The sequence below is a fragment of the Hyla sarda genome, chromosome 1 (assembly GCF_029499605.1).
Source record: "Hyla sarda isolate aHylSar1 chromosome 1, aHylSar1.hap1, whole genome shotgun sequence".
In the NCBI taxonomy this organism is placed as follows: Eukaryota; Metazoa; Chordata; class Amphibia; order Anura; family Hylidae; genus Hyla; species Hyla sarda.
In genome coordinates, this window is record NC_079189.1 from 534,416,543 (window position 1) to 534,442,344 (window position 25,802).

Sequence of the window (25,802 nt, forward strand, 5' to 3'; positions counted from 1 at the left end):
AAAGGCAAGGAACAAAAAACGAAAATGCAAAAATGGAAAAAACCCCGGTCCTTAAGGGGTTTATATTATTACTGATTGGACATAATATTAGAGAGTAGTATTAATAGTATAGCTCATGGGTCACAACATTAGGTGTTGGTGTTAATGTTATGGCTGAGGGGACACAATATGAGGCGGTGGCATTAATGTTATGGCTGATGGGACACAATATTAGTAGATATAAATACTTACATCTAACATATACACACTATTCAGTGTATTCTGTGATTAAAAATCACCTGAAAAGATGTTAGCAGAATAGTTTCTATGTAAATATTTATCTACCATATACACATGGAAAGAATTTAGCTGTTAGACTAGAACCCATATAATTACATACAGCTATGTGTTTGATATATGTTTCAAAAACTATATAAAATGTATTTATCCCTACAAATGCAGAAACGCTCAAACAAAGAAAAGGGGGCGTGGCACCTTTCACTTTTAATTTAAGTGGGCGGTTTGATGAAAGGACTCTGAGAGATGTTGAACAGGACTCTATGACAGATTAGTGTTGCTCACGAATATTCGCAATGCAAATTTTTTTTCTCACAGTACACATCACAGTGATCACCCCTCTCTGCTTCCAGCTTGTGTGGTGTAAAGAAGGCTCTAATACTACTGTGTGAGACTGGCGTGCGAATTTTCGCATATACAAATTTTAGCATCTGCTCATTTTCGCATATGCGAAAATAAAATGCCAATATTACGAATATGCGAATTTAGAGAATATATGACGAATATTCGCAAAATATCGTGAATTCGAATATGGCCTATGCCGCTCAACACTATGACAGATGTCGCACAGGACTGTTTAAGAGTTAAATAATTATACCAGCACTTCCCGTATGTGTTACACTAGGAAGGGGGGGGGGGGGGGGGGAAGCTGCTAGGTATTAGTTATGGAACCCTGCAGACCATAAAAATGGGGTGTAACGCCAATAAATATATATATATATATATATATATATATATATATATATAACTCAATGTGTGTGTGTGTGTATATATATATGTGTGTTTGTGTGTATGTATATATGTATATATGTGTGTATGTATGTGTGTATGTGTGTGTGTATGTATGTTCCACAAAAACTTCCAAACGGCTAAAGATATTAACATGAAACTTGGCCACATGTTACTTATATGTCAACAACAAACATAGGATATGTGATTTAACCCTTACTCACCCCCATTTGCCAGGGACAGGGTTTATGTTTAAAGCCCCATACAAGTCTATGGGAAATATATGTTACTGCATAACTTCCAAACGGCTGGAGATATTTCGATAATACTTGGTCACATGTTACTTATATGTCCACTTAAAATATAGGATAGTTAATTTAACCCTTAACTACCCCCATTTGTGAGGGTCAGGGTTTTTGTTTAAAGTCCCATGCAAATCAATGGGAAATGTATGTTCCCACATAACTTCCGTACGGCTGGAGATATTTCAATATCTGGTACACATATTACGGGTCGGGATATGAGGACGGGATGGGAGGTCGAGATAGGAGGTCAAGATAGGAGGACGGGATGGTCGGGATAGGAGGACGGGATATGAGGACGGGATAAGAGGTGGAGATAGGAGGACAGGATAGGGGGTTGAGATAGGAGGACGGGATAGGAGGTCGAGATAGGAGGACGGGATAGGAGGTCGAGATAGGAGGACGGGATAGGAGGTCGAGATAGGAGGACGGGATAGGAGGTCGAGATAGGAGGTGGAGATAGGAGGACGGCATAGGGGGTTGAGATAGGAGGACAGGATAGAAGGACGGGATAGGAGGTCGAGATAGGAGGATGGGCTAGAAGGACGGGATAGGAGGTTGAGCTAGGAGGTCAAGATAGGAGGACAGGATGGTCGGCATAGGCGGTCGGGATATGAGGACGGCATAGGAGGTCGGGATAGGAGCTCGGCATAGGAGGTGGAGGGTGGGAGGTCGGGATAGGAGGTCGAGATAGGAGGACGGGATAGGAGGTCGGGGTATGAGGACGGGATATGGGGTTGGGATATGACAACAATATATGGGGATGGGATTTGAAGTCAAAAGCTTCCTCCTTTGTTGATTTTCCTCCCCAACAAGGATGAGGAAGGAAAAACCGGGCAACGCCGGGTACTCAGCTAGTAAATAGATAAAATACCAGCGTTATATGATAAATAAATATATTTTTTTTATGTTCAAGGAGAAAAGAGTAAAAAACAGGATGAATAGATGTAGGACTTGCTTGGCCAGTAACACTCCGATAGGTGTAGATAAATAATTTCTTATATTTCTTATAGCTATACCATCTACACCTATCGGAGTGTTACTGGCCAAACAAGTCCTACATCTATTCATCCTGTTTTTTACTCTTTTCTCCTTGAACATAAAAAAAATATATTTATCATATAGCGCTGGTATTTTACCTATTTATACTGTTTGAGTTGTCGCCCAGGACTCTATGAGAGATGTCGCACAGGACTCTATGGGAGATGTCCAGGATTCTATGACCTATTACAGGACTCTCTGAGAGATGTCTCCCCGAGACTGTATGAGAGATGTTGTACTTCAGGACTCTGAGAGATGTCGCACAGGACTCTGAGAGATGTCGCACAGGACTCTATGGGAGATGTCCAGGATTCTATGACCTATTACAGGACTCTATGATAGATGTCACACAGGACTCTATGGGAGATGTCCAGGATTCTATGACCTATTACAGGACTCCCTGAGAGATGTCTCCCCGAGACTGTATGAGAGATGTTGTACTTCAGGACTCTGAGAGATGTCGCACAGGACTCTGAGAGATGTCGCACAGGACTCTGAGAGATGTCACCGGGACTCTATGAGAGATGTTGCACAGTCACAGGACTCTGAGAGATGTCGCCTAGAGCTCTATGAGAGATGTCGCACAGGACCCTGAGAGATGTCGCACCGGGACTCTATGAGAGATGTCGCACAGTCACAGGACTCTATGAGAGATGTCGCACAGTCACAGGACTCTATGAGAGATGTCGCACAGCACCCTGAGAGATGTCGCACCGGGACTCTATGAGAGATGTCGCACAGTCACAGGACTCTATGAGAGATGTCGCACAGGACTCTGAGAGATGTCGCCTAGGACCTTTAGAACATTTGTTACACATCTGAATGGATGAGTCACATGAGAAGGCAGTGACCTAGTGCGCCCTCCTCCTCCCCCATCACCCCCTCTCCAGGATCCAGACCCTCAATAACAAAGACCTGATGTCTGCAGCTTCTCCCGCGGATAAGTAGTGCTCCGAGCTGAGAAGACAGGGAGGTGCTCGGTCCTCCCGCCCCCGGCCACTACTCCAGGGCATAGAGTCCTGTGACATCTGAGGCTTCCTCACACCCTGCATGTGCATAGCTGGGAGCGCAGCTACGGGACAATCAGACATGGAGAGCACACGGGGACTCCTACTGCTCTGCCTGGCAGTCCTGCTGTGTGCGGGCCAATGCGAACTCCAGAAAGGTGAGTGACCAGCCTTGGAGTATATCTAATGTATGTGGTATGAACTGGAGAGTAGTGTATATAGTGCAAATAGACCAGCATTGGAGTATATACTGTGTGTATAAACTGTGTGTATACAGTGCAGAGAGACCAGCACTGGAGTATGTAATGTATACAGTGAGTATGAACTAGTATATATAGTGCAGAGAGACCAGCACTGAAGTATATAATGTATACAGTGTGTATGAACTAGTATATATAGTGCAGAGAGACCAGCACTGGAGTATGTAATGTATACAGTGTGTATGAACTGGGGTATACAGTGAAGAGAGACCAGCACTGGAGTATATAATGTATACAGTGTGTATGAACTAGCGTATATAGTGCAGAGAGACCAGCACTGGAGTATATAATGTATACAGTGTGTATGAACTAGTGTATACAGTGAAGAGAGACCAGCACTGGAGTATATAATGTATACAGTGTGTATGAACTAGTGTATATAGTGCAGAGAGACCAGCACTGGAGTATATAATGTATACAGTGTGTATGAACTAGTATATATAGTGCAGAGAGACCAGCACTGGAGTATATAATGTATACAGTGTGTATGAACTAGTATATATAGTGCAGAGAGACCAGCACTGGAGTATATAATGTATACAGTGAGTATGAACTAGTATATATAGTGCAGAGAGACCAGCACTGGAGTATATAATGTATACAGTGTGTATGAACTAGCGTATATAGTGCAGAGAGACCAGCACTGGAGTATATAATGTATACAGTGCAGAGAGACCAGCACTGGAGTATATAATGTATACAGTGTGTATGAACTAGCGTATATAGTGCAGAGAGAACAGCACTGGAGTATATAATGTATACAGTGTGTATGAACTAGTATATATAGTGCAGAGAGACCAGCACTGGAGTATATAATGTATACAGTGTGTATGAACTAGTATATATAGTGCAGAGAGACCAGCACTGGAGTATATAATGTATACAGTGTGTATGAACTAGCGTATATAGTGCAGAGAGACCAGCACTGGAGTATATAATGTATACAGTGCAGAGAGACCAGCACTGGAGTATATAATGTATACAGTGTGTATGAACTAGCGTATATAGTGCAGAGAGAACAGCACTGGAGTATATAATGTATACAGTGAAGAGAGACCAGCACTGGAGTATATAATGTATACAGTGTGTATGAACTAGCGTATATAGTGCAGAGAGAACAGCACTGGAGTATATAATGTATACAGTGTGTATGAACTAGTATATATAGTGCAGAGAGACCAGCACTGGAGTATATAATGTATACAGTGTGTATGAACTAGTGCATACAGTGCAGAGAGACCAGCACTGGAGTATATAATGTATACAGTGTGTATGAACTAGTGTATACAGTGCAGAGAGTCCAGCACTACTGTATATAATGTATACAGTGTGTATGAACTAGTGTATATAGTGCAGAGAGACCAGCACTGGAGTATGTAATGTATACAGTGTGTATGAACTGGGGTATACAGTGCAGAGAGTTCAGCACTACTGTATATAATGTATACAGTGTGTATGAACTAGTGTATATAGTGCAGAGAGAGCAGCACTGGAGTATATAATGTATACAGTGTGTATGAACTGGGATATAGAGTGCAGAGAGTTCAGCACTACTGTATATAATGTATACAGTGTGTATGAACTAGTGTATATAGTGCAGAGAGACCAGCACTGGAGTATATAATGTATACAGTGTGTATAAACTAGTGTATACAGTGCAGAGAGACCAGCACTGGAGTATATACTGCATAATGTATACAGTGTGTATGAACTGAGTGTGCATACAATGCAGAGAGAACAGCACTACTGTATATAGTGTGAACTGAGAGAGTGTATACAGTGCAGAGACCAGCACTGGAGTATATAATGTATACAGTGTGTATGAACTGGGGTATACAGTGCAGAGAGTCCAGCACTACTGTATATAATGTATACAGTGTGTATGAACTAGTATATATAGTGCAGAGAGACCAGCACTGGAGTATATACTGGATAATGTATACAGTGTGTATGAACGGAGTTTGCATACAGTGCAGAGAGACCAGCACTACTGTATATAGTGTGAACTGAGAGAGTGTATACAGTGCAGAGACCAGCACTGGAGTATATAATGTATACAGTGTGTATGAACTGGGGTATACAGTGCAGAGAGTCCAGCACTACTGTATATAATGTATACAGTGTGTATGAACTAGTATATATAGTGCAGAGAGACCAGCACTGGAGTATATAATGTATACAGTGTGTATGAACTAGTGTATACAGTGCAGAGAGACCAGCACTGGAGTATATACTGGATAATGTATACAGTGTGTATGAACTGAGTGTGCATACAGTGCAGAGAGACCAGCACTACTGTATATAGTGTGAACTGAGAGAGTGTATACAGTGCAGAGACCAGCACTGGAGTATATAATGTATACAGTGTGTATGAACTGGGGTATACAGTGCAGAGAGTCCAGCACTACTGTATATAATGTATAGAGTGTGGTTGAACTAGTGTATACAGTGCAGAGAGACCAGCACTGGAGTATATAATGTATACATTGTGTATGAACTTAGAGTTAGTGTATACAGTGCAGAGAGTTCAGCACTACTGTATATAATGTATACAGTGTGTATGAACTAGTGTATATAGTGCAGAGAGACCAGCACTGGAGTATATAATGTATACAGTGTGTATAAACTAGTGTATACAGTGCAGAGAGACCAGCACTGGAGTATATACTGCATAATGTATACAGTGTATATGAACTGAGTGTGCATACAGTGCAGAGAGAACAGCACTACTGTATATAGTGTGAACTGAGAGAGTGTATACAGTGCAGAGACCAGCACTGGAGTATATAATGTATACAGTGTGTATGAACTGGGGTATACAGTGCAGAGAGTCCAGCACTACTGTATATAATGTATACAGTGTGTATGAACTAGTATATATAGTGCAGAGAGACCAGCACTGGAGTATATACTGGATAATGTATACAGTGTGTATGAACGGAGTTTGCATACAGTGCAGAGAGACCAGCACTACTGTATATAGTGTGAACTGAGAGAGTGTATACAGTGCAGAGACCAGCACTGGAGTATATAATGTATACAGTGTGTATGAACTGGGGTATACAGTGCAGAGAGAACAGCACTGGAGTATATAATGTATACAGTGTGTATGAACTAGTATATATAGTGCAGAGAGACCAGCACTGGAGTATATAATGTATACAGTGTGTATGAACTAGTGTATACAGTGCAGAGAGACCAGCACTGGAGTATATACTGGATAATGTATACAGTGTGTATGAACTGAGTGTGCATACAGTGCAGAGAGACCAGCACTACTGTATATAGTGTGAACTGAGAGAGTGTATACAGTGCAAAGACCAGCACTGGAGTATATAATGTATACAGTGTGTATGAACTGGGGTATACAGTGCAGAGAGTCCAGCACTACTGTATATAATGTATAGAGTGTGGTTGAACTAGTGTATACAGTGCAGAGAGACCAGCACTGGAGTATATAATGTATACATTGTGTATGAACTTAGAGTTAGTGTATACAGTCCAGAGAGACCAGCACTGGAGTATATACTGCATAATGTATATAGTGTGTATGAACTGGGGGAGTATTGTATACACTGCAGAGACAATGACAATCACTAGAGTATATACTGCTTAATGCATATAGTGTATACCAGTGGTTCACAACCTTTTTTTGTCTCGAGGAACCCCTCGGAAATGTTTTTTTCCATGGGGTACCCCTACCGAATTTGACGAGCCAAACAGCCGCAATGCACAACATCAATTTATCTGTGGGTATGTAGATTACAGTGCTGCTTTATACAGCAACTCACAAGTGACGTCTTCTAAAATCAGCATTGTTCCCTTCTCTTCTCCGGGTCATCATAACGATTTCTTCCAGCCACAATTCTTCACCGTTAAACCTGCAAACAAACCTATTAGGCTCTGCACTTTTCCTGCATCAGCCTCCAGATTCCCCTTTTTACAAGTGAAGAGGAATACAGGGGTGTAAAGGGGTAACAGCAGGGTGTAGAATAGTGTACATGGGTGACAGAGGGATATAGAGGAGTGTACATGGGAGACAGAGGGGTGTAGAGGAGTGTACATGGGTGACAGAGGGATATAGAGGAGTGTACGTGGGTGACAGGGTTGTAGAATAGTGTACATGGGTGACAGAGGGATATAGAGGAGTGTACATGGGTGACAGAGGGATATAGAGGAGTGTACATGGGTGACAGACGGATATAGAGTAGTGTACATGGGAGACAGAGGGATATAGAGGAGTGTAGATGGGTGACAGAGGGGTGTAGAGGAGTATACATGGATGACAGAGGGGAGTAGAGGAGTGTTCATGGGAGACAGGGATATAGAGGAGTGTACATGGGAGACAGAGGCATGTAAAGGAGTGTACATGGGTGACAGAGGGGTGTAGAGGAGTGTACATGGGTGACAGATGGTTGTAGAAGAGTGTACATGGGTGACAGAGGGGTGTAGAAGAGTGTACATGGGTGACAGATGGTTGTAGAAGAGTGTACATGGGTGAAAGGCGCGTATAGGTGTAAAGGAGTAACGGGTGTAGAAGAGTGTACATGGGTGACAGGGGGGCATAGGGGGTGACAGAGGGGTGTACATGGGTGACAGATGGGTATAGAAGAGTGTACATGGCTGACAGGTGTAGGGGTTGACAGAGGGGTGTACATGGGTGTAGAAGAGTGTACATGGGTGACAGGGAGGCGTAGTGGGTGACAGAGGGGTGTGCATGGGTAACAGGTGTAGAGGAGTATACATGGGTGACAGAGGGGTGTTAAGGGGTGTACATGGGTGACATATGGGTGTAGAAGAGTGTACATGGGTGACAGATGGGTGTAGAAGAGTGTACATGGGTGACGGGGGTGTAGGGGTGGACAGGAATGACAAGGAGGGATGGACAGGGGTGACAAAGGGACAGAGGGGTGGTGAACATGGGTGACAAGGGCAGACAAGGTGTACATGGATGACAGGAAAGGGGTCAAGGTTGAAAGGGGGTGACAAAGGGGGATGGTCAGGGGTGACAGAGGGAAGAGGGTGCTGTTTAAGCTGAGCTGTTTTTCAATGTCCTTCTGCAGGGGGCCTGGAGGATGGTCCTGGGGCCGGGAGGATGGATGGTCCAGGGGCCGGGAGGATGGTCCAGTGCACCATCCCCATTGCATATATCCCCTTCCCGGCCTGTGTGCCTGTGACTCCCTCACAGCTCTGCAGGGGGTAGGGGGGCGCTGTGTGCGCAGTGTGCACCTACACGCAATACACACACAGGCTTTCCTTCCCCCTGCACTGCCGTGATTCACAGGCGCACAGGCCGGGGCGGGAGATTTAAAAAAAAAATAAAAATTGCCGGAGCGTCGCGGTACCCTGGCAGGGCCTGACGGGATTTGGAATCACTGGTGTATACCTCATGTGCTCTGTTGTGTCTTTCACCATAGGAGCCCTGGGTTATGACCATATGCAGCAACCATTGGTAGGATTGCTGACATATTCTAACCAAAGGACCGTGCTTATTTGGTTGCTAAAATTTTAGTGCATGCCAACGTCTAATAGGGACAATGTTCAGTTAAATGGGTACTCCGGCGCTAAGACATCTTTGGATAGGGGATAAGATGCCTGATCACGGGGGTCCTGCCACTGGGGACCCCCGTGATCTTTCACTCAGCACCCTGTTACCATCAGCCCCCGGAGCATGTTCGCTCCGGGTCTGATGAAATAAAGAAACAAAAAAATAAACAAAGAACAAAAAAGAGACCTAGCATCAGTAAACTCGTGGTGAGGGTTTGGTATCAATTGTGACTACTTTTATAAGTAAGGTGAGCTGAATGTAGTCACTTTTTGTCTATGTTTGGAACATTTTAAAGAATTGATTTGGTGGAGGCAAACTGTGGTCTACATCAGCAGCCCGCTCTTCCAGCTTGCCGACATCTCCCACACAATTTGTTTTGTATCAGCTGTGAACATCTAAATGGGATCATAACAAGTGACATATATGGCTGTAGTGTAGTTGGTGAAGTTGTAGAATGATCCTTGTCACCCAACCTGTAAGACAATTCTGCTTAAGGCCATAGATGTCCTTTTTTGTGGCTTTCCAGCTGTTGGTAGGCTACAATTCCTTGCTGTAACAGGATGGATTTATAGGACATAAAAGCTGACATCTGCATTGGGTGCCATAAAGTGGTGGTCAGTCCAGTTGTCATTTTAAGGCCATGTTTGGATGCAGTAGATCTATTGCAGGCTTTTTGTTACTGAAAAAAAACTTTGGATTATGCCATTTTTTACTTTATTTCTGGTTGTTGTGCCAGAAGTGATATCCAGAAGTCCGAGTCTGCGTCAATAGTGGTGCCTGACTTGGTGATCACCAGAACAAGGATCCAGTTGCCACTACTTAGTTTTATAGTGACACTGTAGGGGTTAACTGTCAGGACCAAAGCTCAAATTTTGCAGTGAGAGTGCCACTGTGTATGACAATACAGACACATTGACAGCAGCAGTAGATGCAGCCCTAAAGGAAACCCACACAAACACTGGGAAACCTTCAAACCCATTGCAGATGTTGTCCTTGGTAGGATTTCAACCTAGGACCTTGGTGCTAACCACTGAGCTACTCTGGCATTTAGGAAACCTCCCTTGACTGAAAATGGGGCCATGATCTACTGTAACATTCCTGTTTTTAAAAGTTTTGCCAAATCTCAGAAACAAAATCAACCCTGCTCCACACAAATTGTATAGATAACTGTCACGATGCCGGCTGGCAGGTAGTGGATCCTCTGTGCCAGAGAGGGATTGGCGTGGACCGTGCTAGTGGATCGGTTCTAAGTCACTACTGGTTTTCACCAGAGCCCGCCGCAAAGCGGGATGGTCTTGCTGCGGCGGTAGTGACCAGGTCGTATCCACTAGCAACGGCTCAACCTCTCTGGCTGCTGAAGATAGGCGCGGTACAAGGGAGTAGACAGAAGCAAGGTCGGACGTAGCAGAAGGTCGGGGCAGGCAGCAAGGATCGTAGTCAGGGGCAACGGCAGGAGGTCTGGAACACAGGCTAGGAACACACAAGGAACGCTTTCACTGGCACTAGGGCAACAAGATCCGGCAAGGAAGTGTAGGGGAAGTGAGGTGATATAGGGAAGTGCACAGGTGAAGACACTAATTGGAATCACTGCGCCAATCAGCGGCGCAGTGGCCCTTTAAATCGCAAAGACCCGGCGCGCGCGCGCCCTAGGGAGCGGGGCCGCGCGCGCCGGGACAGGACCGAGGGAGAGCGAGTCAGGTACGGGAGCCGGGGTGCGCATCGCGAGCGGGTGTTACCCGCATCGCGAATCGCATCCCGGCTGGAAGCGGAATCGCAGCGCCCCGGGTCAGTGGATCTGACCGGAGCGCTGCAGCGGGGAGAGTGTAGCGAGCGCTCCGGGGAGGAGCGGGGACCCGGAGCGCTCGGCGTAACAGTACCCCCCCCCTTGGGTCTCCCCCTCTTCTTAGAGCCTGAGAACCTGAGGAGCAGACTTTTGTCTAGGATGTTGTCCTCAGGTTCCCAGGATCTCTCTTCAGGACCACAACCCTCCCAGTCCACTAAAAAAAAAGTTTTCCCTCTGACCTTTTTAGAGGCTAAGATCTCTTTGACAGAGAAGATGTCCGAGGAGCCGGAAACAGGAGTGGGAGGAACAGATTTGGGAGAAAAACGGTTGAGGATGAGTGGTTTAAGAAGAGAGACGTGAAAGGCATTAGGGATACGAAGAGAAGGAGGAAGAAGAAGTTTGTAAGAGACAGGATTAATTTGACACAAAACTTTGAAAGGACCAAGATAGCGTGGTCCCAACTTGTAGCTAGGGACACGGAAGCGGACATATTTAGCGGAGAGCCATACCTTGTCTCCAGGGGAAAAAACGGGAGGAGCTCTTCTTTTCTTATCTGCGAACTTCTTCATGCGTGATGAAGCCTGTAAGAGAGAATTTTGGGTCTCTCTCCATATGATGGAAAGGTCACGAGAAATTTCATCCACAGCGGGTAGACCAGAGGGCAAGGGGGTAGGGAGGGGGGGAAGAGGGTGACGGCCGTACACCACGAAAAATGGGGATTTGGAGGAAGATTCAGAGACTCTGAAGTTATACGAGAATTCGGCCCATGGAAGGAGATCTGCCCAGTCATCCTGGCGGGAGGAAACAAAATGTCGCAAATAATCACCCAAGACCTGGTTAATTCTTTCTACTTGTCCATTGGACTGGGGATGATATGCAGAAGAAAAATTTAATTTAATCTTGAGTTGTTTACAGAGAGCCCTCCAGAATTTAGACACGAATTGGACACCTCTATCCGAGACGATCTGCGTAGGCAAGCCGTGAAGACGAAAAATGTGTACAAAAAATTGTTTAGCCAACTGAGGCGCTGAAGGAAGACCAGGAAGAGGGATGAAATGTGCCATTTTGGAGAATCGATCAACGACCACCCAAATAACAGTGTTGCCACGGGAAGGGGGTAAATCAGTAATAAAATCCATACCAATCAGAGACCAAGGCTGTTCGGGGACAGGCAGGGGATGAAGAAAACCAGCGGGCTTCTGGCGAGGAGTCTTATCCCGGGCACAGATAGTGCAGGCTCGGACAAAGTCCACAACATCCGTCTCCAGAGTCGGCCACCAATAGAAGCGGGAGATGAGTTGCAGAGATTTCTTGATGCCCACATGACCTGCGAGATGGGAGGAGTGACCCCATTTGAGGATTCCGAGGCGTTGGCGTGGAGAAACAAAGGTCTTTCCTGGAGGAGTTTGCCTGATGAAGGCAGGAGAAGTGGAGATCAGGCAGTCAGGTGGAATGATGTGTTGCGGAGAGAGTTCAACTTCTGAGGCATCCGAGGAACGAGAGAGAGCATCGGCCCTAATGTTCTTATCGGCAGGACGAAAGTGAATCTCAAAATTAAACCGGGCAAAGAACAGAGACCACCGGGCCTGGCGAGGATTCAGCCGTTGGGCAGACTGGAGGTAGGAGAGGTTCTTGTGGTCGGTGTAAATAATAACTGGAAATCTTGATCCCTCCAGCAGATGCCTCCATTCCTCAAGTGCTAATTTAATGGCTAGAAGCTCTCGATCCCCGATGGAGTAGTTCCTCTCCGCCGGAGAGAAGGTCCTAGAAAAAAAACCACAAGTGACGGCATGCCCGGAAGAATTTTTCTGTAGAAGAACAGCTCCAGCTCCCACTGAGGAGGCATCAACCTCCAGTAGGAAGGGTTTGGAAGGGTCAGGTCTGGAGAGCACGGGAGCCGAAGAAAAGGCAGACTTGAGTCGTTTAAAGGCGTCTTCCGCTTGAGGAGGCCAAGACTTGGGATCGGCATTTTTTTTGGTTAAAGCCACGATAGGGGCCACAAGGGTAGAAAAATGTGGAATAAATTGCCTGTAATAATTGGCGAAGCCCAAAAAGCGTTGGATAGCACGGAGTCCGGAGGGGCGTGGCCAATCTAAGACGGCAGAGAGTTTGTCTGGATCCATTTGTAGTCCCTGGCCAGAGACCAAATATCCTAGAAAAGGAAGAGATTGGCATTCAAACAGACATTTCTCAATTTTAGCATAGAGTTGATTGTCACGAAGTCTCTGAAGAACCATACGGACATGCTGGCGGTGTTCTTCTAGATTGGCCGAAAAAATTAGGATATCATCTAGATATACAACAACACAGGAGTATAACAGATCACGAAAAATTTCATTAACAAAGTCTTGGAAGACAGCAGGGGCGTTGCACAGGCCAAAGGGCATGACCAGATACTCAAAGTGTCCATCTCTGGTGTTAAATGCTGTTTTCCACTCATCCCCCTCTCTGATGCGGATGAGGTTATAGGCGCCTCTTAAGTCCAATTTAGTAAAGATGTGGGCACCTTGGAGGCGATCAAAGAGTTCAGAGATGAGGGGTAAGGGGTAGCGGTTCTTAACCGTGATTTTATTAAGACCGCGGTAGTCAATGCAAGGACGTAGGGAGCCATCTTTTTTGGACACAAAGAAAAATCCGGCTCCGGCAGGAGAGGAGGATTTACGGATAAAGCCCTTTTTTAGATTCTCCTGGACGTATTCAGACATGGCAAGAGTCTCTGGGGCAGAGAGAGGATAAATTCTGCCCCGGGGTGGAGTAGTGCCCGGGAGGAGGTCGATAGGACAATCATAAGGCCTGTGAGGAGGTAGAGTCTCCGCTTGTTTTTTGCAGAAAACATCCGCGAAGTCCATATAGGCCTTAGGGAGACCGGTTACTGGAGGAACCACAGAGTCACGGCAAGGGTTACTGGGAACCGGTTTTAGACAGTCCTTGGAACAAGAGGGCCCCCAACTCTTGATCTCCCCAGTGGACCAATCCAGGGTTGGGGAATGAAGTTGAAGCCAGGGAAGTCCAAGGAGAATTTCCGAGGTGCAATTGGGGAGGACCAAAAGTTCAATCCTCTCGTGATGAGATCCGATGCTCATTAGAAGGGGCTCCGTGCGGAAACGTATGGAACAGTCCAATCTTTCATTGTTTATACAATTGATGTAAAGGGGTCTGGCGAGACTGGTCACTGGGATGTTGAACCTGTTGACGAGAGAGGCCAAAATAAAATTTCCTGCAGATCCAGAGTCCAAGAAGGCCACAGAAGAGAAGGAGAAGGCAGAGGCAGACATCCGCACAGGCACAGTAAGACGTGGAGAAGCAGAGTAGACATCAAGGATTGTCTCACCTTTGTGCGGAGTCAGCGTACGTCTTTCCAGGCGGGGAGGGCGGATAGGACAATCCCTCAGGAAGTGTTCGGTACTAGCACAGTACAGGCAGAGGTTCTCCATGCGGCGTCGTGTCCTCTCTTGAGGTGTCAGGCGAGACCGGTCGACCTGCATAGCCTCCACGGCGGGAGGCACAGGAACAGATTGCAGGGAACCAGAGGAGAGAGGAGCCGAGGAGAAGAAACGCCTCGTGCGAACAGAGTCCATATCTTGGCGGAGCTCCTGACGCCTTTCGGAAAAACGCATGTCAATGCGAGTGGCAAGGTGAATAAGTTCATGAAGATTAGCAGGCATTTCTCGTGCGGCCAGAACATCTTTAATGTTGCTGGATAGGCCTTTTTTAAAGGTCGCGCAGAGGGCCTCATTGTTCCAGGATAATTCTGAAGCAAGAGTACGGAATTGTACGGCATACTCGCCAACGGAAGAATTACCCTGGACCAGGTTCAACAGGGCAGTCTCGGCAGAAGAGGCTCGGGCAGGTTCCTCAAAGACACTTCGGATTTCCGAGAAGAAGGAGTGTACGGAGGCAGTGACGGGGTCATTGCGGTCCCAGAGCGGTGTGGCCCAAGACAGGGCTTTTCCAGACAGAAGGCTGACTACGAAAGCCACCTTAGACCTTTCAGTGGGAAACAGGTCCGACATCATCTCCAGATGCAGAGAACATTGGGAAAGAAAGCCACGGCAAAACTTAGAGTCCCCATCAAATTTATCCGGCAAGGATAGGCGTAGACCAGGAGCGGCCACTCGCTGCGGAGGAGGTGCAGGAGCTGGCGGAGGAGATGACTGCTGAAGCTGTGGTAGTAACTGCTGTAGCATAACGGTCAGTTGAGACAGCTGTTGGCCTTGTTGCGCTATCTGTTGTGACTGCTGGGCGATCACCGTGGTGAGGTCAGCGACAACTGGCAGAGGAACTTCAGCGGGATCCATGGCCGGATCTACTGTCACGATGCCGGCTGGCAGGTAGTGGATCCTCTGTGCCAGAGAGGGATTGGCGTGGACCGTGCTAGTGGATCGGTTCTAAGTCACTACTGGTTTTCACCAGAGCCCGCCGCAAAGCGGGATGGTCTTGCTGCGGCGGTAGTGACCAGGTCGTATCCACTAGCAACGGCTCAACCTCTCTGGCTGCTGAAGATAGGCGCGGTACAAGGGAGTAGACAGAAGCAAGGTCGGACGTAGCAGAAGGTCGGGGCAGGCAGCAAGGATCGTAGTCAGGGGCAACGGCAGGAGGTCTGGAACACAGGCTAGGAACACACAAGGAACGCTTTCACTGGCACTAGGGCAACAAGATCCGGCAAGGAAGTGTAGGGGAAGTGAGGTGATATAGGGAAGTGCACAGGTGAAGACACTAATTGGAATCACTGCGCCAATCAGCGGCGCAGTGGCCCTTTAAATCGCAAAGACCCGGCGCGCGCGCGTGCCCTAGGGAGCGGGGCCGCGCGCGCCGGGACAGGACCGAGGGAGAGCGAGTCAGGTACGGGAGCCGGGGTGCGCATCGCGAGCGGGTGTTACCCGCATCGCGAATCGCATCCCGGCTGGAAGCGGAATCGCAGCGCCCCGGGTCAGTGGATCTGACCGGAGCGCTGCAGCGGGGAGAGTGTAGCGAGCGCTCCGGGGAGGAGCGGGGACCCGGAGCGCTCGGCGTAACAATAACATTATACACTGCTCAAAAAATAAAGGGAACACTAAGATAACACATCCTAGATCTGAATGAATGAACTAATCATATGAAATACTTTCGTCTTTACATAGTTGAATGTGCTGACAGCAAAATCACACAAAAATTATTAATGGAAATCAAATTTATCAACCCATGGAGGTCTGGATATGGAGTCACACTCAAAATCAAAGTGGAAAACCCCACTACAGGCTGATCCAACTTTGATGTAATGTCCTTAAAACAAATCAAAATGAGGGTCAGTAGTGTGTGTGACCTCCACGTGCCCGTATGACCTCCCTACAATGCCTGGGCATGCTCCTGATGAGGTGGACTAAAGCATCTGCAAACTCCTGGACAGTCTGTGGTGCAACGTGGTGTTGGTGTATGGAGCGAGACATGATGTCCCAGATGTGCTCAATAGGATTCAGGTCTGGTGAAGGGGTGGGCCAGTCCATAGCATCAATGCCTTCCTCTTGCAGGAACTGCTGGCACACTCTAGACACATGAGGTCTAGTATTGTCTTGCATTAGGAGGTACCCAGGGCCAACCGCACCAGCATATGGTCTCAAAAGGGGTCTTAGGATCTCATCTCGGTACCTAATGGCAGTCAGGCAATCTCTGGCAAGTACATGGAGGGCTGTGCGGTCCCCCCAAAGAAATGTCACCCCACACCATTACTGACCCACTGCCAAACCGGTCATGATGAAAGATGTTGCAGGCAGCAGAATGTTCTCCACGACGTCTCCAGACTCTGTCACATCTGTCACATGTACTCATTTTGAACCTGCTTTCATCTGTGAAGAGCACAGGGCGATTGCCAACCCGCATGGATTCTGTTTCTGACTGTTTGAGTGGACACATGCACCTTTGTGGCCAGCTGGAGGTCATTTTGCTGGGCTCTGGCAGTGCTCCACCTGCTCCTCCTTGCACAAAGGCAGAGGAAGTGGTCATGCTGCTGGGTTGTTGCTCTCCTACGGTCTCCTCCATGTCTGCTGATGTACTGGCCTGTCTCCTGGTAGCACCTCCATGCTCTGGACACTACGCTGACAGGCAAAGCAAACCTTCTTGCCACAGCTCGCATCGGTGTGCCATACTGGATGAGCTGCACTACCTGATCCACTTCTGTGGGTTGTAGACTCCGTCTCATGCTACCACTAGAGTGAAAGCACCGCCAGCGTTCAAAAGTGACCAAAACATCAGCCAGGAAGCATAGGAACTGAGAAGTGGTCTGTGATCACCGTCGGCAGAACCACTCCTTTATTTGGGGTATCTTGCTAATTGCCTATAATTTCCACCTGTTGTCTGTTCCATTTGCACAACAGCATGTGAAATTGATTGTCCATCAGTGTTGCTTCCTGAGTGGACAGTGTGATTTCCCAGAAGTGTCATTGACTTGGAGTTACATTGTGTTGTTTAAGTGTTCCCTTTAGTTTTTTTTTTTGAGCAGTGTATACCTGCATAACACAGTCCTGCACTTACTAGAAGCTCTATTGAAGGCCCAATTAAACCTTCCACATCGACTGCAAAAGACCAATATTACCTTTGTACAGTGATCATATAGCATTATATACTTGTATTACAGCATGTGAAATAAGTATTAAACACGTCTTTTTCTCCATTTTCCATCACCTTTTTTCTCACTAAATGCAATTTCTTTGAGACAACAGTACCTGCTAATTCCATGTCTTTTTTGAAGCTCTCCACAAGTGTCCTTGGCTCTTGGACAACTCTTCTTATTATTCTTCTCGCTCCTCTGTCAGAAATCCTGGGGGGAGCACCTTACCTGGTCGAGGCAAAATAATGGTGGAATGATTGTCTTTCCGTTTCAGTATTATGGCCACAGCAGTGCTCACTGGAACATTCAGAAGATTAGAAATGTGCCTGTAACCAACAACATTGTTATGTTTTTCGGCAATCAGGTGGTGAAGGTCTTAAGACAGCTCTTTGCTTTTACCCATCATGAGATGTGTCTTGTGTGACACCTTGGCAATGAGACCTTTTTGTAGCCATCAGTTGGGACTGGACCAGCGGAAATTAATTTGCACTGACATGGGCTGGATGGCTTTTTAATTACTGATAGATTTCAGCTGTTGTCTTGGCTTTCCATGATTTTTTGCACATTCCTTTTTCATTATGTTTTTTTTTTCTCTGTTCAATGTAACATTATTACACATAATTTAATTTCCGAGCTTGTTTCACTTTCTTTGTATGGATGGATTTCTTGGGTTGATACTAACATCTGATGAAAATTTCATGTCAATAGCACTTTTGTCATTATATTTAGTGAGAAAAATGGGGATGTGGTCAATAGTTATTTCACCTGCTAAACATAGGAGCACTACAGCCTGTATAAGTGATTATATTAACATCCAGTGACTCACAGGTGACGTCTTCTCTGATCAGAGTTAGTAACTTTCATGTTTCTCAAATTGACTCAGATGCTATGGGGACTTATCCCAAATGCGACTCATATCTGAAGAGTACGGTGTTCCCATTAGTGTACCCTACGGTAATAATGTCCCCACTAATAATGTCCCTCACTGCTTGCCCATTCACAAATAATGCCCCAACAGTACCCTCACTCATTGATATGTCTCATGTGCCTCCATTTAGTAATAATGCCCCAATGTGCCCTCCAGACAGTAATAATGTCCCTGTAGCAATAATGCCCCCTGTGCCTCTATCTAGAAATAATGCCCTTCTGCTGTAATATTGCCTCTGTTGTGCCTCCATCTAGTAAGAATGCACCCAATGCAGCAATTATATACCCCCATGTAGTAATAATGTCCCCTGTAAAAATAATGCCCTGCTTTCCCTCCCCTCCTCCATATAGTAATAATGCCGTCCTGTAGTATTGTTGCTCCCTGGACTAATATTGCCCTCCTGGTCAGTCATCTCCTATAAATGGAGGGAGCTGCTGTTTACACAAACTATTGTTATTCCCTATAAAGCTCTATTATGGCTTTATGTTATAGAGAGCAGTAATAGGGCCCCCTTAACAATGGCTTTGGACATTGCCTTCTTGCCTCTTACGGACGTATAACCTTTGCTACAGCCAGATCCCATATGATACTGGAAACATTTCTCTTCCATAGGCAAAGGACGTTCCCTTGTTATAATCGACATCTGCTATCATTTCCAGTATGTTATCAAAATGCACTTTAGACAAAACATCTTTCCCTCCTTTGTGCTGTGCGTGTTCATTCTCCTCTTCAGATTGGGCTTGGATTGATACATTCAGCCGAGCTTTGTGTTCCTGGGACCTTTTGTTTCTGGTTTCTCGGAAATCCTGCCCCCTCCTATTCAGTTCTGGCACTATATTGGAAGACCTTCCCAGGGTCGAACTGCATGTTTGGGTTTGTCGAGACATTCAGTGAACTATGTCTGTCTATATCAATATTTTCTATTGCATCTTGTAGATGTTTACATAACATTTACCCATGTTATATTGGTAAAATTATAGTTTATTTTATAAAGGCATCTGAATCCATGAAATATCCATTTTATACTGTATTATTATACTTGTCCATAGGCAACATATAGACAATCCTAGGTGCTCAGTATTCAAAACTGACTGCGTTTCTGTATGGTATTTCAATAAGGAATGGATTTCCGCCCTAGTAAGAAGGGGAAACATTCTTAAGTTCACGGCTGAAACTACAATATGATTGTGGTATATTAAGAATCAGAACGAACCTACTGATTATAAGACTATGCTCTGCCCATTGAAATTAATGTATTCAATGTGGATCCGGGATCTGCATACCATTTTGACTGTTTACCAATGTATACCACTGTCATATTGTAGTTTCAAATGTGAATTTACTAAACTGACTATTTACAGTTAATTAATTGAACTTAATAATAAGTTAGCCATAAGCTCCCCCTAGTGGCAGATTCAGGCAGCCAAAATATTGTTATTTAACTAAATGCATATGTAGATGTAGCCAATTATTCAATTTCCAATGAACTGGTGCAGCAGGAGAAAATTCTTGAAGATGGGGATGGGAGGTTTGGATTATGGAAGATGTTAGTCTTAGGTCATTGGTAGAATTTAGAACCTGGGTAAGGGGGATAGACTCAGATGAGGGAGGACAAGTATGGAGATAAAGCACTGTGAAGAGCTTGTTGGTGTCGAGTATCGACCAAAGATTAATCCTTAGTAAAATGATTATTTACTCTGTAGTAAATAGCATCCCAAACAGTTGTCTGATTGTTCGATCAGCAGTTCACGTCCATTACTGTCAGCAGAACATCCCCTGTTTAAATGGAAAGGGGTGAAGCAGACAGATGACTTTTAGTGCCACATAAATGATGTAGTCAGGCCACAAATGAGCAGTTGCTTGTTTGTCAGCTGATCACTGGGATTTTTACACATTGCAGCATTTGGGCTGTTTGACCAATAACCTCCCTGTGCTAAAGAACCTTTACAGTGATCAAGACGGGAATAAATCAGAGCAGTAATAAAATATTTGATTTTGACCGTAAGAAGAGAGAATTGTGGAGATAGTTTTGAAATGAGAAACCAAATGGCTGAATGTAGGGTGTAAAGAAAAGAACATAAAGTAAAGACAGTCGGTACAGTGCCTAGTAATGGTTGTTTCTTATGAAGTTGGAAATCTCAAGTTCTGAGTAGGAATAGATGACCTACAGTACAAAATGCTGTAGAACAATTCAGAAGAGCCAGTAAAGATAAGTTGCCATTACATTTAGCCATCAGAAGACTTCAGTCAGGGTAGTTTCTGTAGTGTTAGTGGAGAGATAGTGATGATTAGATGATATTGGATCGATAGTTCCTGAAGTATTAGAGATGAAGGACAGGTCAGTAGTCAGCAGCACAGGACAGGTTCAGAGATGGAGACTTTTTCTGTCATTGGATCCAAGGCTGAAAATAAACTGGAGGAAGTGCCTGAGTCAATGGGATTGATGCTATTTGGAGGCTGGGAAATCAGTGATAGGTGTTTAAAATATTGGACTTACTAAGGAAACTTGAAGGAAATCTGTTGACATTTGCGATTTTCTCCATGGACATTTGGCACACCTAGCGCACCCCTGAAAGCATGTGCCAAAGTTGTCATTGTCTATGTCAAAAGGTTTTGAGTGTAGGGGGAGGGGGGAGGACACTGCTTCATCCGGAACACTTTTTAGAGTTCCATTGTAATGTCTGCCATTCAGAAGACAAGGGAAGAGATTAGGACAATAAAGAATGTAGAGTGTGAAAGGGTTGATGAAGTCAGAAACTGAGCAGAGCTGGTAGAAAACAGAGATTGTAAATTTGTGTCTTTTTGCATAAGAGAATTAGTAAATTGTGAGAGACCTAGGAAGGATTGTAAAGTACACTATGAATGGTAGATGGGCCGATTGGACTGTCAGTGGAAAATAGAAAGTCTTCCATAATGAGAGTAGATATTCCACAATATAGGAAATAAGGGAGGCCAGGCAGCAAATGAAGAGGAAACTGGTGGTGTCTCCCATCATTATGGTCAGAAGAGGGAATGCAAGGGGGGGGGGGGGGGGGGGTGTACCGGAAGAATTATGCTCATATTTAACTTGAGGTGTACATTGGCGAGGAGCGGTGAGAGTGATTGATATAGGCAGAATCCATAGGTGATGCTATGGATTCTGCCTATATCAATCCCTCTCACCTTTCTTTCCCAATGTACACCTCAAATGAAATATGAATTGTTAGGGAGCTTGAAGGGTTTGATACCTGTCTCCTGCCTTCTGCAAACCTGCTATTTTAAGTGGAGCCATTCCATCTTCTAATGTGATTATGTGTCTCCCCACACTTCTCCCTGATGACAAATGTCGGGAGAAAAGGATGGAGTAGTTGTTTTTTTATTTGTCCCGGACATAAACCATTTAGACAGGGGTCAAAATGATACTTTTTTGGCCACTGTTGAGTATTTGGGTTCTTTGACTATGTTAACTATATATGCTAGAGATTTCCCAGTGCATCCAGCAAATGGGCACTGCAAACTTTTAGGAGCCTAATGTTGTCCATACACCTCAGGGGTGTGGGAATTTAATAAAAAACGACTTGTCCACGGGACTGAAATGGAGCAAAATCTACTTGTCCCTCATGATGATCCACTTGTCTGGGCCAATTTTCACTTTTTCCTCCTCGCCCTATAATAGCCATAACTACCTACTATAATGATACCTTTTAATTTTTCAATAACATATTCTCCAAAACAAAAACAATAAATATATATAATATAATCGGTGAAGTTAAATTGAAATAGTAAAAAATAATTTAGCAAATTTGGTGGTTTTCTATTCTACGCCATTTACCATGTGGTTGAGCTACCATGTTGTTTTGATACTTTAGGCCAGCTTGATTACAGCAATACCAGATTTGTATAGTTTCCGTCATGTTTTACGAATTTTTTCCAATTTTTTTAATTGCCACTTTTTGACCTCTGTAGCTTTAAAAAATAAAATACAAATTTGCATACGAGGCTGTATGAGGGCAAATTTTTGCGCCATAATCTGTTTTTTGTATTGGTACCATTTTGGTATTGATCTGACTTTTTAATTGCTTTTTAACTTTTTTTTTTCTGGGACATTATAAAAATTGCAATTCTGTGGTTTGGTATTTTTTTTCACATTTACGTCATTTACCGAATGGGATACATAATGTTATATTTTAATAGTTCATACAATTACGCACGCAGCAATACTAAATATGTTTATTACTATGTTTACATGTTTTTGTATAGGAAAAGGGGGTGATTTGAACTTCTAACATGGAATGTGAATCTTTTAAACTTTTTTTTTTAACACTTTATTAGACTTTTAGGAGGAATCATTAGATTCCTCATACAGATCAATAGAGTTCTATTAAACTCTATTGGTCTGTGTGCTCTGTGATCCATTGATAGAGCCTGGTCCAGCCAGACTCTATCAATGACAGAGCCACGGGACACCAGGAGACAGAGGTAAGCCCTCTGGCTACCTCTGTAATGGATCGCCTATACCCCCCCCACCCCCCCCCCCCCGCGATCGTGCTGAGGGGGCGATCCACCCTGCTAGCCCACCAAGAAGCATTCACATGTCCCTTTAGACGCCACTGTCAGCTTTGACAGCGGCGATCTAAAGGGTTAATAGCTAGCCGCATGCTTTCTATTGGCGGCGGCCCCCGGCTACTGAGAACAGCTGGGGCTGCAGAGTATGGAGCAGGCACGAGTCGGGAGTCCACTCCATACAGACTTCTGAGCGCCGCCGCGCCCTGCTTGCCCGAAGCTGGGCTAAGGGCCGGAGAAATTCACCTGCCCGATGCCCGGAACTGCATGTCCCGGGCATCGGGCGATAGGAATCCCACATCCCTGCACCTTCAATAGTTGGCCGAGAGCTAACTCTCACAATTTCCCTATACACTTTAACATTTGGCATGGCCAAACACTCATGTGTTCTCAGTGGAGAAAGGAGGGGTAAGTCGCTGCCAGACAGGTCTATTTGAGAACAACAGGCTTAAAGGCCATCTGTGGCCGAAAACAACTTATCCCCTATCTGCAGGATAGGTGATAAGAGTTTGATCCCGGGGGGTCCGAATGCTGGGAGCCCCCTCGATCTCCTGCATGGGGCCACGGCTCTGCCGGCCACAGCATGACGCTGACACGCCTCCTCCATGTATCCCCTATCCTGTGGATAGGGGATAAGTGTAATAAAGCTGCAGTTGTCCTTTAAGCAGTTGAAATCCAACATGCCTGATTCTTCTTTCCAAATATAATTGAAGGAGAGTCTGGAGGTCCCGATACACTTTAGGTAATCAGCTGGTCCAACTGAAGTCAGTGGGTTCTGGCGACTTTTGACTTAAGTATATGGGAGCATTAAAGGGGTACTCTGGCCTCAAGACATCCTATCCCCTATCCAAAGGATAGGGGATAAGATGTCTGATCGCGGGGTCCCGCTGCTGGCAACCCCCCGCAATCTAGCATGTAGCACCCACCTGTAAGCACTGCAGGAATCACTGGAGGCTCTTAGTGTTATGCCTCCCGACCTCGGGGATGGAGTATCGTGACTTCACGACTCCGCCCCCGTGTGAGGTAACGCCCCGCCCCCTCAGTGCAAGTCTATGGGAGAGGGTTTGATGGCCATCACGCCCCCTCCCATAGACTTGCATTGAGGGGGCGGGGCGTGACGTCACACAAGGCGGAGTCTGACATCACGATACTCCGTCCCCGTTGGATAGGAGATAATATGTCTTGGGGCCAAAGTACCCCTTTAAAGGGATTATCTAGACACCAAAAAAGTTTTATATTTGGCTGGGCCCTGCATGAAAATGAAAAAAGGCATACTCACCTACCTCGGTCCCCCTCAGCTCCCAATGTGACATCATTCTGTCCCCCCTCATCACTCTGCTTACTTTCGAGACAGACTCGTCTTGGCCTACTCAGCCAATCACTGACTGAGGTGGGACACTGAGACTTTCGGGGTACCGAGGTAGGTATGTTTTGAGGTTTTTTTTAGCCTGCCATAGCCAAATGTACTCTTCTTTGGTACCCGAATATCCACTGTACATAGTGATTGGTCGTTGTGGTAGACCTTCTCTCTGCCTGGACCCCTCCAAGAATAGTTCATATTGGCGGCAGGAATCATTTTAAAGTGATGTTCCCTATTTTATTGAAAATTAACTAAAAATTTACTTCAAATGTAACAAATCTTCAATGATTCACCTCAGAAGTATTGCCCATGGTGGACTGACTTAGCTGCACGGAATATGTTGAGATCATGATGGTGATTATATAAGGTCATATACTGGACTCTGGAATGTGGAGGCAGTCATTCAGAATAACCTTCATTACAAACACATGTGAGGTGTAGTCATCGCCGCTATTATTAGTTCAATGTCCTTTTTCTCTTTTCCCTAGGGCAGTGGTCTCAAACCGTTGCCCTCCAGATGTTGCAAAACTTCAACTCCCAGCATGCCCGGACAGCCAACGGCTGTCCGGGCATGCTGGGAGTTGAAGTTTTGCAACATCTGGAGGGCCAGAATTTTAGACCACTGCCCTCGGGTTACATGTCTTGACTTTTGACTTTGTCCCTCGGAAACTTTCCTACAATAAGGTTAAATAAATAACTTCCCGTCACTGCACACATGTACCGGCAGGTTAGGAAGTTGATTTTTAATAGGATTATTGGTTCTATTCCCTGCAGACAGCAACATTAGCAGAGATCAGTCGTCATGTGTCGTTCTTTGCTTTTAGTTTTACTTTTATTTTTATTGCTGTCTGATCAGATAGCCCAGTCTCCTCTGCAATCACTAGTAGGTCAAAGTTTAATCACGTCAAAACATTTTAGAGGGGTGACGTCATGTGACTATGACTTCTCCTGGCAGTGTCTGCCTTTTCTTTGGCAATTACCCAGTGCATTCCACTCCTGCCTTCCTGTGAACGAAAAATGAGAAGAACCAACCCCAGTTTACTGGAATTTAACCTTGACACTTCAGAGCCTTTATGTGTTAGCAATTTTCTATTTGAAGGGGGTCATCCATTTCTTGTTTGGAGGATAATTCTGTAAAGGGGTACTCCGGTGAAAAACAATAATTTTTAAATCAATTGGTGGCAGAAAGTTAAACAGATTTGTAAATAACTTTTATTTAAAAAGCTTAATCCTTCCAGTACTTGTCAGCTCCTGTATACTCCAGAGGAAGTTCTTTTCATTTAGAATTTCCTTCTGTCTGACCACAGTCCCCTCTGCTGACACCTCTGTCCATGTTAGGAACTGTCAGGAGCAGGAGAGGTTTGCTATGGGGATTTGTTCCTGCTCTGGACAGTAGGGATAAACCGATTATCGGTTTGGCCGATATTATCATCCAATATTCAC

At 45.3% G+C, this 25,802-nt stretch overlaps 1 protein-coding gene across 1 annotated transcript in view; it reads left to right on the forward strand.

Annotated features, from left to right (window-relative positions):
- Positions 1 to 3,068: 3,068 nt before the first annotated feature.
- LOC130291537 (proteinase-activated receptor 1-like) overlaps positions 3,069 to 25,802 on the forward strand; it is a 37,579-nt gene continuing 14,845 nt past the window's right edge. Inside the window, exon 1 of the mRNA XM_056540402.1 lies at positions 3,069 to 3,513. Coding sequence (XP_056396377.1) covers positions 3,399 to 3,513 — 115 coding nt within the window. The 5' untranslated portion in view covers positions 3,069 to 3,398. The remainder of the gene's footprint in view (positions 3,514 to 25,802) is intronic.